The following is a 15484-nucleotide window of genomic DNA, read 5'->3' as shown; positions in this document are numbered from 1 at the left end:
AGCCATGAGGGGGCTCACCTGCTTGGACAAGGATGAACTCCAAAGACTCCTGTCCAATGCGGTTCACTGCTGTACAGTTGTAATTTCCGAAATCATTTTCGGAGTCTGGGGTCACCTTTGGAAAGAAGGAACTCGTGGGTTCTGAGTGTCCCAAGCAATGGCCACCAACTCAGATCTTTATTTATTGGACAAATAAGAAAAGAACCAGGAAAGCATGAACCACGAGCTCCAGCCCAGCCTGAAGCCAGAGAGAACTGCCACGGGGCCAGGGAGAAGAGGCACCCTTGGCCTCCCGGGCCATAACCTGGCCCCAGGGAGAGAAAAGGGGCAGGGCTGAGGCTCAGTTTCTTCTGTAGCCGATGGCTCCCCTGGTCACAATGCCAGAGAAGCAAGCGAGAAGATGTTAGCTGCATAGAGAAGCCTATCCAGAGTCGGACGGTCCGTTCTCCCCACTCTCCTGCCCCCCGCCCCGACTCACCTCCAGATAACTGGCGGAAGGGGTGTTGTAGATCTTGATATTGCTGTAGTTGGAGCTCGGCAGCAGCTGACCGTCTCGAAACCACGAGATGGTGGCACTGGGGTAGGCAAATACCTCGCATGTGATGTTCACCTGGTTCCCCTCCCACGTGTACACGGCCACGGGGCCCTGCAGCTTGGGGGCATCTGCAAGGAACCGCAATGCTGATCAGGAAGACCACGACTACATAGGAGCCCCGCACGCCCCGTCTCCCAGCCCCTGGAGGGTGGGTGCACCCCAAACAGAGCCAGCGCTGGGATGTAGTGAAGGCCAGGCTGGTTCAGCGGTCCTATGAGCTGCGTGGGAGGACAGAAGGGCTCGTGAGCTTGGGACAGTGTCAGGGGATGACTTGGGGACAGAGCTCTGGAATGGCTCAGGCAACTGCCACCGGAGTGTGAGCAGAGCCAGGGGGATGCAGCTCGGGTCCTGGCTGCCGTTGTCCCCTTTCAGCCCGACCCTGCACAGACCCCTCCCCTCATCCTTCCACAGCTGCGGCTCACACTGCACTTCCAGGTACATGGACTGGGAGTCCTGGCCGATGGTGTTGCTGGCCGTGCAGACGTACTCTCCCGCGTCCGTGTACTGGATGCTCTTCAGGGTCAGGGACGACACGCGGGCGTGGCTGTGTACCACCAAGTGCCCGTCCAGAGTCTGCCGGGAGGGAAGAGAGTGCGTGAGAGCCCACGGCGGCGCAGGGGGAGGAGACCGGGCCACCTCTTGTCTGGGACCAGTCTCACCTTCTCTCCCCAAGCTGTGCCTGTGTCTCTTACTTACGGTCCCAGCTAGTGTGGGAGGCTCTGGAGAGCGCCACGGGAACTCGAGTGCATCCAAAATAGAAAATGGGACCCAGTTCATGGGAAGCAGCCTAGACTCCGTGCCAAGATTGGTTCAGGGCAAGGACAAGCAAGGTCCCCCAAGACGACTTTGTTTGGCACATCTAAGATGGAAGCAAAAGCCCTGGCCAGTGGATGGTCCAGCAGCAACAGCTCTGCGTCCTGAGACTCTGGGAAACCTGCGCCCTGTGCTTTCCTTCTAGGCGTCTGCCCATCTGGCAGCTCCATGGTGCACGCATGCATAATGGGAAATCAGAGTGCGCCAAGTGCAGACACTTATACAAGAAACCTATATTTCTGCAGATGCCTTGTCTTCCTGAAGGCTTAAAAGTGAAATAATTTCATTCAAGAGAAAGTCTCACAGCTCGGTGGTGAGGAGCTGTTGAGCTGGAAGTGAGGATCCCTGGGTCCCCTCTCCAGGGACAGTGGCACAGAGTCCCAGGCAGCCACCACCAGATTTTGCATTCCAGCCCTTGATAAGATAATTGGCTTCCCGAGTCTCTGGAATTCCAGTGATTGGTCAAAGGGGAATAAGCCTGTGATCCCTAGGCAATGGGTCCTGGAATATGTCCAAGGGGCTCCTGCCTTGATGCTCGAAGTGAAATGGCTGCCAGCCTAGGAAAAGTCTGGGCGCGTTGCCCAAGGTCAGATCCTCAAGAAAGTTGGTAATCTGAAGAAGGAGTCTCGCTCCTCGTAGGCTGGGCCACGTTCTTATCTCTAGCATATGATATACTGTGGAGAGGGCCAGGGGAGGCTCTCCATATGGCACCTGTCGTCCCATGGGGCTGGGCCTTTAAAGAATGAAAGAACACCTGTTTCGTTCAGGTTCTTCTGATCTGCTGGTTTGGAAGCCCGAAACCCAGAATCGCAATGTCACACACAGCCGGTTTGGGCAGCTCAAAAACAAGGTTCCATGGGCCTTGTGGGGCAGTCTCCACAGACCTAAGGGACCCAAGAAGTCCCTCTGACCATCGCTGATGGAATTAATCCACTTCAGGCATTTAAGCCCCACTGAGGTAGGTATCTGGAAGCTGGAACACCAGTGCAGGCAAGGAGGCAGACGGCTGAGCAAAATCACCACTGCCTACGGGCCATTCTGCTCTCAGAGGAGCGCCCGAAGCCCAGGCTCTCACCCCATCTGACCTGTAGGTCTGCAAGGCTGACTGGCTGAGGAGATGCTACACATTAGTGAGAGGTGACCACAGACAGGTGTGCTCCACTTGACTAGAAAGCCGTGACACATCGCAAGGTCTCTGGATCCTGGGACCCCCTTTATTGTGGGCTGACAGGGTTGTCCCAATACACCCCAGTGGCACTTCCATGAGCCATCCAAAAATGAACCCATCAGTCTAAGCGAGTGGCATTGAGGGCATCCTTGCAAATACCTCTAGAGGGCTGACCTGACCGGTTTGCCATTCCTTTCTGCCCCAGACACAATGGGATAAAGGCAGAAAAGGCTCGAGATCTACCCCCTGCCCTTCTGGTTATCTCAGTGAGAACACAGGTTCAGCCGACCGTGACACCGGCCAGCGGCTGAACTATGATCGTGTGTCATACAGACGAGCTTGTCCTGGGCTCAACACCCACAAACATGGAAAACTGACCAGATCATTGGGAAGTCAAGAGAACATTTCCACAATGGAAGCAATATTGCAGCAAAAGATGCAAAGAGGGTCATGTAGGGAAGAGGAGGACAGTAACAACAACAAAGCAGGGCATGACCAGTCTACTCAGAATGTTCTAGAAAGTGATTGAAGAGAAGTTTGGGAAGTGGTTTCATTGACAGCAATGATTTCCTCCCCTTCTAGGTGTTCTAAATTTCTGTGTGTGGAAAATTTTCTCATTTCATGGTGTCAAGAGGCCAGGAGACAGTCCTCTACACAGAATTCTTGTTTCGCGGTGGCTCACGACAGGATTGGGAATGGGAATTTGTCAGATGCCCAGTTCGCGCTCCAAGGGGAAGCACACAGACTTCCAGTGTGATTAGACTGTTTCCCTCTGAAACGTTTTACTGTGGCACCAGGACAAAGGCAAGGAGTGCCAGCTATGAGCCATCCAGGTACGGGTCCTGCTGACAGTTCAGCCTTGCAGAGGAAGCGGAGGATCTCTGGGCAAGAATGGAAGGACGGCTGGGACAAGGAGACCCTGTTTTGCAAAAATAGCATGTAGGGCAATTACAGTTACCTTCTCATCAAAACATTTTTTGCATCCCTTGTTCCAGGTGAAAGTGCTAATTTTCCGAGCTTACAGAACAAAACTGGCCATAGCCCAAGCCTTCTCTGGAACTCATCTGGACTTAATGGTCTTTGTCTCTGAATGAGACAAATAGGAAGGAATGGAACTTCTGAGCCCCAGGGGCGGCACTCACTTGAAAGTCAGTTACATCCAGAGTGAGATACTCAAGGTAAGGATACTTCTGGAGAACGGAAGTGAGTTGTCTGCTTTCCTGGGAGGAAATCTATTACTTCTACTTATAATAATAGTAATTCTCCTATCCTCCCTTAATGCTCCCTGATGAATCTCCCCTCCCCTTCCAGCCAGGTCCACATCAGAATGACAGGGGAAGATGCAGAAGGCCAAGCAGAATGAGATCTGTAGTTGCTCAGAAGCGGGTGATAATGAACCTTTCTTTCTCCCTCCCCCAATCCCAGTGGGTCCGTGACTTTGGGGCAATACAACACTAGGATGGGACAGCACGGGGCGATTTCAGCAAGATGCGCACTTGACTACGGTCCCCATAACAAGGAAGTAGGTAGGCTACGAAGAGAGCTTATCAGACACTGGGTTTGATCACGACCGCGTGTTAACGTGCAGAAACTAGGATCAGTGCCCGGGGACAGGCAGTCAACTCTTCAATATTAAACAGCATTAAATATTTATAGCCACGACCTGAACACAAGAGTTATGTGTTCCGAATAATTATCATTTCTGGGAGACCAAGAGGACCGGGTTACCCGATTAGAATATAGTGTATAGGATTCCCGTAGTCTACATTTATACTATTACAAGATCAAAATTTCCTCTGGAGAAGAGACAAAAGCTAGTTTTTAAAGAAATACTTGTGGGTTGGATCCTCAAACCCCATTGGAAGCATACTGGTTCTTATTTCACTCTCTGTCACTTAATCACACAAATCAGTGAAAACAACGATAAGCGTGATTATAATTAGGGTCTTGGGTGGGTAACATTAAAATCTTAAGATTAATATTTAGCTTCAGTTCTCAAACAAAGTCCCACATTCCCCGAGGTGAAGCAAGTAGTCGGAGAAATCTCAAGGGCTAAATGCTATGGACTTCTAAAAAACATACAACCACTTGTGCCAAATCGTGCTCATCTCATAAATTTAATGCTCTGTGAAAGTGACACACGTGTGTTTAGCAGTTTGGGCAAACCAAGGAGAGATGTCGTCTGCATTGCTTTGACACGAAATGGGATGTGATGTGATCATTTACCGAGACCAATCATTATAAAACAAGCGAGCAACAAGATGAGTTGAGCTGGGAAGGGTTGAGTGGGTTTTTAGACCACTGACTCCATGACTTTATGACCCAAAGCCCCATCAACCAGGTGAGAGTCAAAAAAAAAAAAAAAAAATTGTCATTTCAAAACGCCTGGCCTGGGAATTGGAGCGATTTATTTCTGTAAGTATAATTACCTGGATGTGATTTTTACCAGCACCAGCAAGAGAATAAGATCCAATTTTAAGAAGTAATAAGGATTTTGTTCATCCACTCCCAACACAGCTTGCTTGCTCACCCTAGAACGCCACTATTGCTAAGTAATGTCTACCACTATCGACCTATTCTTTAATCTAACTCTAGGACTAATTAGTTTAGCATGTCTGGTTATTGAACTGGAATGGTGAGTTAAGCTAGAATGCTTTCAAAAACTAAAGACTGGCTAGTGGTCAGGTAAGCTATACCTCTTGCTTCTCTGGTCGAGTCCACGAAGCCTGGAGAGAACAAGATATAAAACACAACAAGAAAGCAGTAAAATTTTACAACATGTTGCTTCAGAACATTGATGTATAACACTGTGTTCCGTGCACATGCAGCTGCTTTTTTTAACTCAGAACTTTGTCCAAGACCCACTTTCAATGGTGTGTTTATCACCCACTTTAAGTTAGGAGGCAGTTCATGTCCCCCCGCCCTTTCCGCACATTATGATGTATCATTCAAAGGAGAAGTCTTTCCTAATCTTTGGTAGGCATACACATGGACACCAGCAGACGGGTTCAACTGCTTCTGTTTTAAAATGTCTTGAGCATTTCTCGTCATATTTGAGGACACCCCTAATACAAACCACATAATCTAGAGATAAATGTAGAGGGTAGGTTTCCTCCTTTGGATTCTGTTAGACAGTCGATCGCAAAACAACGAATGCCATTTTGTGCTCATGCATTTTTCTAACTCGTTGCATGCATGCTATTAAAAATCAAGTTTGTATCTTAAAAAAAAAAAAAGGAACTAAGAAAGGAGCAGAGAGGTATATCAGGAATGTTGAGCATGAATTCGTTAAAGCTGTGGGGCAGGAAACTTTCAGACCAGCACACTCTGCTGTGGCCAGCTCCAGAGGAACGCCCAGACGGCATGGGGGCTTGAGCGTGCACCGCCGTCACTCAACACGGCATTCATGAGTCAGCTCAGAAGCACAGAGGCTTGGGTATTTTCCTGCCCACATTCAGATATTTTACTTATCCAGCACTTGGGAATCTACGATGCTGACGGCGTGTCTGTTTTCATACCCGGATTGAAAAACATCATACCTGCATTGTTCTTTTTATTAGACGGCACAAGTGCCTGGTTGTCCCTGATGTTCAGATAGAGAAAGGAAAGAACAGAGGCCAGAGACACAGCGATGCAATCCAGGAAACGCAAATGAGTTAGCGAACATTTAGTAAGAGCCCACTAAACGCAAAGAGCTTTTGGGAGGAACGAGGAGGGAAATGTTGGATGATGTCATGTGATGTTGAAATGAAGAAAAAAGTGAGAACAGAGGAACGAGCATGCAGAGACCAAAGGGACAGTGGGCCAACATGTCAAACGTGGTTGCCAAGTTCACATCACCGAGAAGCTTGTCTGTCACATGCCAGGGCTGTGTGAATCAAGATCGTTTTTTAAGGGCGATATCGTATGGAGTTATGTGCTTTTCAAATCTGAGTCTTCTTGTTTCTCTCCCAGATCGCTATGGTTTCGTGGCTTTCAGAATAAGTAGTTGCTAGGAACAAGACGTTTCCGGTAGCCTGACCTCTGGCCTGTGTGCCTCAGGGAATGGTGGGCTATACCCTGGCCCTGACAACTTGGTGATGGGGTGTGGCTCACGTGAAGACAATCTGATCCGAACACACAGAAACACATTAGGATAGGACTGGTCATGCTCCAGAAACTTTAAGTTCCAGGTTCTTTTCATATGCACATTTGATGACCTCACACACAAGTCTTTAGGAATGTGTAAATAAACTACAAGAAGCCCCCTACCCTTGTCCTCAAGTGTCCTCTACCTGTGCCCGCAGGCAGAATATGCCAGACTCTAACTGCTCAATACAGGCACCCTTTCCAGTGTTTATACGTGGGCACCTAGGCTGTACAGAAGAGGAATTCCTCCCGGTGACAGAGAGATCCAGTTTCCAATGAATCCAGAATTTCAAAGCTCTCTCTTCTTTGTGGCATTTGTGGGATACTCCACCAGCTAAAGACTCAAGGCTCATGAAATTCCATTTTTTGTCTATCTCTTCTGATCTCAACTCTTTGCCCCTCTTCTTTTCCTTAAATATTAAGGTTTCATATGAATTTCTTTACCAGTCAATGTTCAAATAAGCACACAGCAAAAGTGTTCTGCTAGCGACAGATTTTGCAAATCAGCCTCCAAAGGTCTCGCTTAGTATGTAAATGGCACCTGGAAGTTAGTCCCAGTCACTCACATACCTGGCAATGTTTAAAATGAGTCTAGGGAGGATGAGCGGTGGGAGAATGGGGGTGGGCAACCTTTCTTTGCTCTGCATTATCACAAGGACCTCCAGACACACGGGTTAAACCAATCCCCGTTATGATGTTCATAGATGGTTTGTCTTCTTTTTGGCCAACAAAATAGAGATTAAGGAATGGATTAACTTTCAGACAGATGATCTACCCTAATGGTCTTTATGACCCAAATTTAGCTTAGCTCTTATCGGCTGGTGAACAAAACCAACCCAATTATGACTGAGGCTTAGCCGACTGACCAGCAGCAGTCTCCAAGGAGCAGCCAGGCTCCACCTAGAGACACGAGCGGGCAGGGTGTGGCGATCAGGCTCAGTGACAGGCTTTTGCTTGCTCCCCGCCACCACTTTTTTTTTTTTTTTTTAATGAAGAGGAATATTAGGATCCATTAGAAAGTTGCTAACTCTGTGCTTAAGGTTGGAAGCCTTTTCTCTCCTCTTAAGAGAGACACCCCTACCTAGGCTTAGTTAAGTCTAGACAAATACTAGACTTAACCAAGCAATGAAGCAAAAGACCAAGCTGTTCTAACGAGCTTATACTGTAACCAACTTTACTGAAGAAATCATTGAGCCTTCCACAAATGTCATCACAATCCTGAGGAGCACCGTGGTGGTAGGGGCTCCATCCGAGCCAGTGACCCAGAGGAAGTCAAGAGAGCATTCTAAGGGCTCTGCACTTGACCTTGTCCCAGTTGACATTTTTATCAGCAGCTTGGACAAAGATGTTTCATGCAAGTGTCCATGCAAGACTGGAGGCAATGGCTAATACCGATGCTGGACTGGGGAAGGGTACCGAGCTGCTTGCCCTTGAGCCTTGTGAAGTGGGGGTCACCACTCTTAGACCTCATTACTTTAAAAACACATACACAAAACCGGGGTGGGGGGCAGGGTGGGGGTGGGTCCACGTGGCTTGAAATGCCCGAGACCTCCAGACCTCTAAGGACAGCTCTGAGGAAAGCCAGGAAGATGGACTAAAATGTTTCTGAAGGCAGAAAGAGTTTGTATATGTGCACTGGTGGTCGTCAAAATGATTAGAGGTGGCTGCTGGCATTGAGAGGGAAGGGGACCGGTAGTACCATCCCAGGAAGGGAGAGCCTTCCCCAAGGAAGGGCTGCAACGTCGGGCTGCAACAAACAAAACAATTTTCCCAGGAAGGGAGAGCCTTCCCCAAGGAAGGGCTGCAACGTCGGGCTGCAACAAACAAAACAATTTTTAGCAGAAATACAAAATTCTGCATTTTTGGTGAAGCAATCAATTGTGTAAGAACAGGACAAGGGGGTGTGTGGCCTCAGTGCTGTCTGTGTAAAAACGAGCTGAGCGTTTTAGTTGACCACAAGCTCAAGAGGAGGCGAGAGAATGAGAAATGGCGACAGCGCTAACACTTCAGCTGCCTGACGGCGCCCAGAACAGGGAACCATCCAGAACAAAAGAGCAGGTCACTGCATGGAAATCTGCATTGGCTACACTGGCTCCACAAAACATTAGGGGTGCGCCCGGGGACTGAAACTCTCTGGGACAGGACCACCAGGAAGCACAAGAGGTTGAACCCACGGCATGGGAAATGGAGTAGACCAGTGAGTGTGTCTAAGGGACAGAGAGTGGAAGCTAGTGGAAAATCCAAGAGTTCTCACCCAGAGGACTGAGGGGCAGAGGTGGGAAGGCTGAGCAGTGGGCGGGGAAAGGAAGACCTTCCGGATCCAGCTGCCTGGAGAGGACAGACACTGTCACCCTTCAGGGAGGGACCTTTCGGGCAGATAAGCTGCAAAGTGAGTGCCGGCTGAGACTGGACAACCTCAAACGGGACCCTCCTTCCCAACCTCTAGGATCCCAGCACTGTGTGTGGTCTAATTCTCAGGACCCTTCCTGACCTTAACAGGTAGATACAATCATCTGTTTTTATCTGCTTCATGGACCATCCTGACTTGAGAAAGGACATTGTTTTCTATCACGACTACGACACTGTGCCTCTGATCATCTCGATCCCTGATCATATACGATGCCCCTTCGGATGGGGGAGAACATGAGGGGCTGCTGCCAGATGCAAGTGAAACTGATTACCCAGAGTCCGGCCAGCATGAGCCGGCCATCTTTGTTCTCTTAATTATGAGCTCTTCATGGCGTAAGATGGACATCAAGCCTCTCTGGGGTTAATATATAACTAATAGAAACGGCAACTTTCCTACGTAGGGTTTCATTTTGGCAAATATGTTAATACGGTGTCATGGCACTGGCCAGTCTAGAGGGCTTGAGGACTTGTTCTAACATGGATTCACCCACGTTCCAGTAATGTCACTCTGAGTAAACTTGAAGGCAGTCTGTAGTAAAAGAAACCACAATCCAACCTATGTGGCTGGGCTTAGATAATTATCCCAGATTGAGACAAATGGTCTACACTAATAGCTGAATTATGCAACCCTCTTTGGTCGGAGATGATCTCGCTGGATGCCTTTTGTATCAATACTTAGTAAGTATGAGTGTGGACTGGTGCCTGGTTTTTTGTTCTCATTCTGTAAAAATGACTTTACAGATACAGGCCAGAAGTGCCCACCTATGGAAGAACTTAGGGTAGGCACAAATCTTAATAACCCTTCCGGTCTAGCTTAGCTGTGAAGCTATTCCTAGAAAAGACATCGAATTTAAAAGCATCATTCATCTGGGATAGATATTATTTCTGTCCTTCCCTGTAGGTCAGCGATATACACTGGGTCGTTCTGGACAAATCACAAGCCTGATGTAGAAATATGTGCCGAGCCGCAGCCCTATGGTTTAAGCCCTGAAATGTACATTCAATCCATGTAACACACATGATGGGAGCTGAAATCTGAGCTTAGGGTTTAATTCCAATGTTGATAAAGAAAGTATCCAAGTAAACACCACATTTCTTAATCCAGTTGGTTTCCACAATATCGAACAGCATATGCGAGTTTCAAAAATACTTAGCAGTTCCTTGAGCTTTTGTTAAGTTGAATTCAACTGTGGAGTTAAAACTTGCAAAAAATAATGGGCTTTTTGGAACAGCAGTTTCTGTTCCTTTTGATTTCATTTGTCTTTTATTCATGGGGCAGAAACCAGATCTTCAAGTTCAAATCCCAAATGTGGATCTGCTCTGTCACCCTATCTCTTTTTTGACTTTGAGTTTACCCTCTGTAAGGATTTCCTTTAGGCAGGCAGAAGAGTGAAGATCTATCAACTGTGACATTGTGGTCAATAAGCAATCCATTATAAATGTTCTTTAAGGCTAAGGCCATTACTCCTGACCAGGTGACAAAGCTCTGGCCAACTAAAATGAAGCCCTATACTACAGGGCATCTGAGATGAGATTGGAGAAGTACAATAAGGGGGTTTAAGTTGCTTTAAAACGAAGCCTCTTCTTTCTCTTGCTTTTGGCCCACTCAGGAGCAAAGGGCTGCTTGATGTGGGGATACCTCAATCCGTACATACTGTCAATGATAATGACAGCTTTCCGGTGGCCTATAAATCTATATGCTTTAAAGCTGAATCTCCCCAGTCATTTCAAACTACCAGGAAGCCTGCTACCATGTGCTACTGAGAGCTGAAGCTGAGTGCTTAGAATGTAGTGGAGAACCCAGTGTGATCATCATCATGAAGAAACTGCTAATTATTTTTGCCTTCAGAACAAAATGATATCCAAATGTGACCGGAAATACAGGCAGACACAAAGGCAACCAAGCTTTTGTGCATAAGTGCATGTACAGCGTGAGGCTACGAAACACAAGGAGAATTCATAGGGCTCATCCCGATCCCTGCTATTTCCAGGACACATTCCCGTCAGGACTGTTTAGAGGATGAGAGCTGGACCCCCAAGCTCTTGGCTTCTCCCTGCTCCTCAGAGCTCCGTAATCCTGGGTTTGAAAAGCACTCCCTGCTTCCTCCCCAGAACGTCTAACTTGACCACGTCCACAAAACTCACAGCCCGGCAGATCTATGCAGGAACCTGTGGCCCTGCCCCGGCACAGCCAGCAGGCTGGGGGACGGAGGCCGTGGAACCTGGCGTGGCCTCCGGGGCCCGCATCCCATCTTCCGGCTCCCCGAAGAGAACGGGGTCTGGGCAGATATGACCTGCTTTGAGCCTGCACCCCATGACCCTGAACTCTTGGTGACGTCATACCTTTTCTTCGCTGCTGATGTTCCGGGTAGAGGTCCTCCAGGTGATGGTGGGAATGGGGTCTCCCGAGGCTTCGCAGGTCAGAGTGACTTGTTCCTCCAGCTCCATGGCGGTCTGGTTCTCCACGTAGGTGATTTTGGGTTTTGCTGAAAAGATAAGACATGTGTGAGTTTGTCTGATTTTTTTTAGTTTTCTGGGTTTAAATTCAACCATGTGCCCACTCATCAGGTTACAGACTTACGGAGTATAAGACCATATTCTAGGTGTTGTGGGAGCTACAGAACTGAATCCCCGACAGACGTACACTTGAGTAGGTGCATGACATCATCAGTGTGCGAGCAAGAAACACAAGATCCTAGAGAAAGAGCACTCAGGGCAGAGGGTAGAGAAGGCGAGGGCAGAGGCTGAAGACTTCATGAGAAGAAAGCGTTCGGGCTGGGCCATGAGATCTTCAGTACGTGGAACTTTGGGATGGGGAGAGTCATTCTCAGTGTAGAAAACTGCCTGACTGGGAGCAAAGAAGCAAGGACACGGGAGGAGGGCAGTGTGATGGGGGCCGGTGTTGGCGTATGGCGGTGCGGGGAGGTGGGGCCCAGCCCGGGCGCAGGGTCATGGCCGCCTGGTTATGGCGCTTGCTTTGAATGGTCTCCGGGCACTGACAGAAGCCCACTGGCGGTGTTTGATCAGAGGACTGAAATGATCATTTGTACTTCAAGAAGCCTAATCTACGAAGACACTCTAGATGATTGAGAACAGGGGAAACCTTGAGGTGAGAAAACCAATTTGGAAGCTCTGACAGGGCCCCAGAGGTGGCGAAATAGAGTCCCGAACTGGGTGGTCCCAGAGGAGGGGCAGACGGGGAAGGGCGGCTTGGAGAGAGATGCTCACGAAAGGTTTCGCTCGAAGTGCCAAATGAACAGAGGGCAAGGATCGAAGGAAGGAATGAGAAGGAGTTCAAGGGACTCTGAGCTCCTCAGTGGCTGGGAGAGCTGTGTTAGCTTTGACTAAGCAAGGAAATGGGGCGAGAGAGGAGTTGGGGGCTGCAGAATGGGCTGGGGTGGAAAGATAAGATGGGTTCATTTTCCAAATGTTTTGGGTAATGCCAGAAAACACGAGCATTCAAAAGTGGAGTTAAATGCTAAAACATTAGAGAAAATTGACTTTTCCTGATTTAAAACAATTATACTCTGAAATTGCAAAACCTTCCACAGAAGAGAAAAGATAACACAGCACAAATGTAACTTATTTCGCTAATGGGGAAAAAGACGAGGCGAGATAAACAAACAAAAAAAATAAATAAATCAAATTTATGGATAATTTTTGAAAGAATTACATTTCCTTTATATTCAAATTCATACGCCGCCTGTGAGTAGGTTAATAAACTCCTCCCTATACATTTCCTGCAAGCAGAGGCCCCCCTGGTTCTGCTTTTATGTCTAGGCTGTGCATTTTCTGCAGCAAATACCTGCTTCTATATAAAATTATCCATGTAGTCAAATATTCTGCTACAGTTAATCTGTACTAAACAGCTTGCTTGGCAAGTCCTTTTTGACGGCAAGCACCCAGGCACGTCTCCATCCAACGGGGCCAAATGATCACGAATTGGAACTGATGGAGATCACTTGAGCGAGATTTTCCCACAGGAAGGTTTTGTGCTGATCTTGATAAACAAGACTTCCAAGGGGGTCACAACTCATAACGAAAGGACTGTTCACTGCAGCTGGACAGGGGTTTGAGAAAGACAAAATAAAAGTTGAATTTCTACACTGTTAAAATCACAGATTGAAATGAGTAATGCAGGGGCACCTGGTGACTTTGTCAGTTAAGCCTCTGCCTTCAGCTCAGGTCATGATCGCGGGGTCCTGGGATCCAGCCCTGCATCAGACTCACTAATCAGCAGGGAGCCTGCTTCCCCCTCTGCCCCTCACTCTGCTCATGTCCTCGCTCACCCTCTCTCTCTCTCTCATATAAATAAAATCTTCAAAAAAAAAAAAAAGTCTAAAAAAATAAAATTCAGCCACACAACCAAATTCACTGAACAGTTGTTTAAATTTTTGGCCTCTTGAAGCCCAGATGGATATCGTGACCAAGACAGTGTTTGCTGGACTCGTCCTGACCCCTAGGACTTCATCCGGGCATCAAAAGGTTAACAAAAGACAGACAAGGGATAGATAACGTCTATTAATATCTGGTTTGGCAGCTCCATTTACCACAGGGTTACAAAGGGTCCACTGCACAAATCCTTAGAAAAAAGCAAACTATATTCTTACTAAAAGCATTATCAACAACAGCTGATTTTGTATAGTCTACAGAGGGCCGTTGGAAGGCAGGCAAGTTTCTCACTAATGACCTAACCTCTCTGTACTACAGAAGCAGCAGGCCCATTGTCAGAACTCATTGAAAGCTCAGAATATTGCCTTGGAGTTAGAATATCAATATAATTTATAGTCCCGATCAGGGCACTCTTGAGAGTGAAAAGGGATTCTCTACATAACTCCCCCGGGACAATGGGCATCATCAGGCAAACGGGCAGATGCAAGGTCACGTCCCTCTGCACACAGCATCTAGGGGAACATCTCCAGGTTTTGTCTTCAGATGGTACTTACACCTTCTTAATTAACGTCTGTTGCGGGCCCCTGACTTTGGATCCCCGTTCTATTTTCTGCCTCCTAGAGGGGGACTTACTGCCTCCGAGTGTTCCATTGCATTTCTCCCCACGGACCCTCCTGGGAGCACAAATGTCCCTGGGAGTTTTCCCAGCACAATGGCTCTTCTCTTCTGGCAAGCCCACGGCTCTGCACCCGGCCACTGAGGGGTGGTCTCATCTAGTCCCACCCCAACCCAGGCTCCAAATCCAGGCATCAAAATGTTGATGCCTTTTGATGCCAGCCCAAGGAGGGCTCTGCGGCCCTGCTCCTCTGAACTGAGGGGCTGGACATGACCCGGTGCAGCTCCCTTCAGCCTTTACCCAGTGCTGTAGCTCACAAGGGCTGCTTTGGTCCCAAGGGGTCAGATAAGCAAGGCCACTGGTGAACCTGCCTCAGGCCACAGCAGCATGAGACCTCATGAGCATCTGTGTGAGCGTAACAGGAATATGCAGTGACAAAAATACTTTTTCAGAAGAGCCCATGGGGGAGAAAAGCAATGGAAATTCACTGCCAAATTTAAAGAAAGGTAAGATGTAACTACTTAGTAAAAAGAGCTTCTGGCTGATAACTAGGGCAATGCATGCTAGAACATCCGCCTTTCTTAGGGAAAAATGATGTCGGTAAGGCACAATTATGGCAGTCTCTAATTTAGACGTGCCCCGTACTGACTAATTGCCTTCCCGTCTTGAATCACAGGAGTTCTGAGCTCTGGCTTTACAATCCGAGCTACTGGTTTCTATGTGCTTCTGCCTCACTGCTGCCAACTCGGCCTCCATGGGGGAACCTGCCTCGCTTCCCCCCTAGCGCTGGGCCCCGCAGCAAGCCAAGGGGAAGAGGCAGGACAGAGAGTAAAAGGAGGAGGGAGCCCCACCTCACTCACCCCTCCCCACCGCATGTCCTGGCCTTACTACCCATCTCCTAAACCAAGGGAAGCCAGAGGAGGAGGGTGAGGAGGTTAAGAACATGGAACGGACAGGAAAACTGTGTAAGTGAGGAAGCTTCCCAGGAGGCTATGGGAACTCTCCCGAAGCTCACAGAGGGGCTTGCGTTTTGGATGGGGGCAAGAGTCCTCGGAGTCTGTGCTTTCCCTACTTGTCTCTGCAGGAGTCTGGCCACCTCTCCTCTATTTGCTTTTCTGGATAGCATCTATTCTCCTAGCTGCGGTCTTGGGGAAGAAACTGTGTGTGTGTGTGGGGGGGGGGGGTTGGTGCAGGAGGGAATGCCTGGTGAGGAAGCGGGTGGAAAGACAAAGTCGGCCTTGCCACAGTTCCTGCATGTGGAATTCACTTCCTGCCTCGTTAGCTCCGCCCCTACACCTGATCCCACTCTCCACGGGCCCCACCTGGCTCCTGACTCAGTACCCACGCCTCCTTCGCCTCCTTC

The 15484-nt window shown here is 48.5% G+C and overlaps 1 protein-coding gene across 22 annotated transcripts in view; it reads right to left on the bottom strand.

Moving 5' to 3' along the window:
* The window catches only part of NCAM1 (neural cell adhesion molecule 1), a 299278-nt gene that overhangs the window by 42161 nt on the left and 241633 nt on the right, over positions 1-15484 (bottom strand). For 14 of the 22 annotated variants that reach the window (XM_032356612.1, XM_032356606.1, XM_032356613.1 and 11 more), the window contains exons 8-12: positions 11457-11599; positions 5273-5302; positions 1018-1168; positions 479-663; positions 19-115 (exon numbers count right to left, since the gene is read on the bottom strand). In XM_032356612.1, the coding sequence (XP_032212503.1) occupies positions 19-115; positions 479-663; positions 1018-1168; positions 5273-5302; positions 11457-11599 (606 nt within the window). The remainder of the gene's footprint in view (positions 1-18; positions 116-478; positions 664-1017; positions 1169-5272; positions 5303-11456; positions 11600-15484) is intronic. The other 8 variants (XM_032356604.1, XM_032356610.1, XM_032356619.1 and 5 more) reach the window with 1 other exon arrangement.

This window comes from Mustela erminea, chromosome 9 (genome assembly GCF_009829155.1).
Source record: "Mustela erminea isolate mMusErm1 chromosome 9, mMusErm1.Pri, whole genome shotgun sequence".
Lineage (NCBI taxonomy): Eukaryota > Metazoa > Chordata > Mammalia > Carnivora > Mustelidae > Mustela > Mustela erminea.
This window is presented reverse-complemented; position numbering and strand designations above follow the sequence as displayed.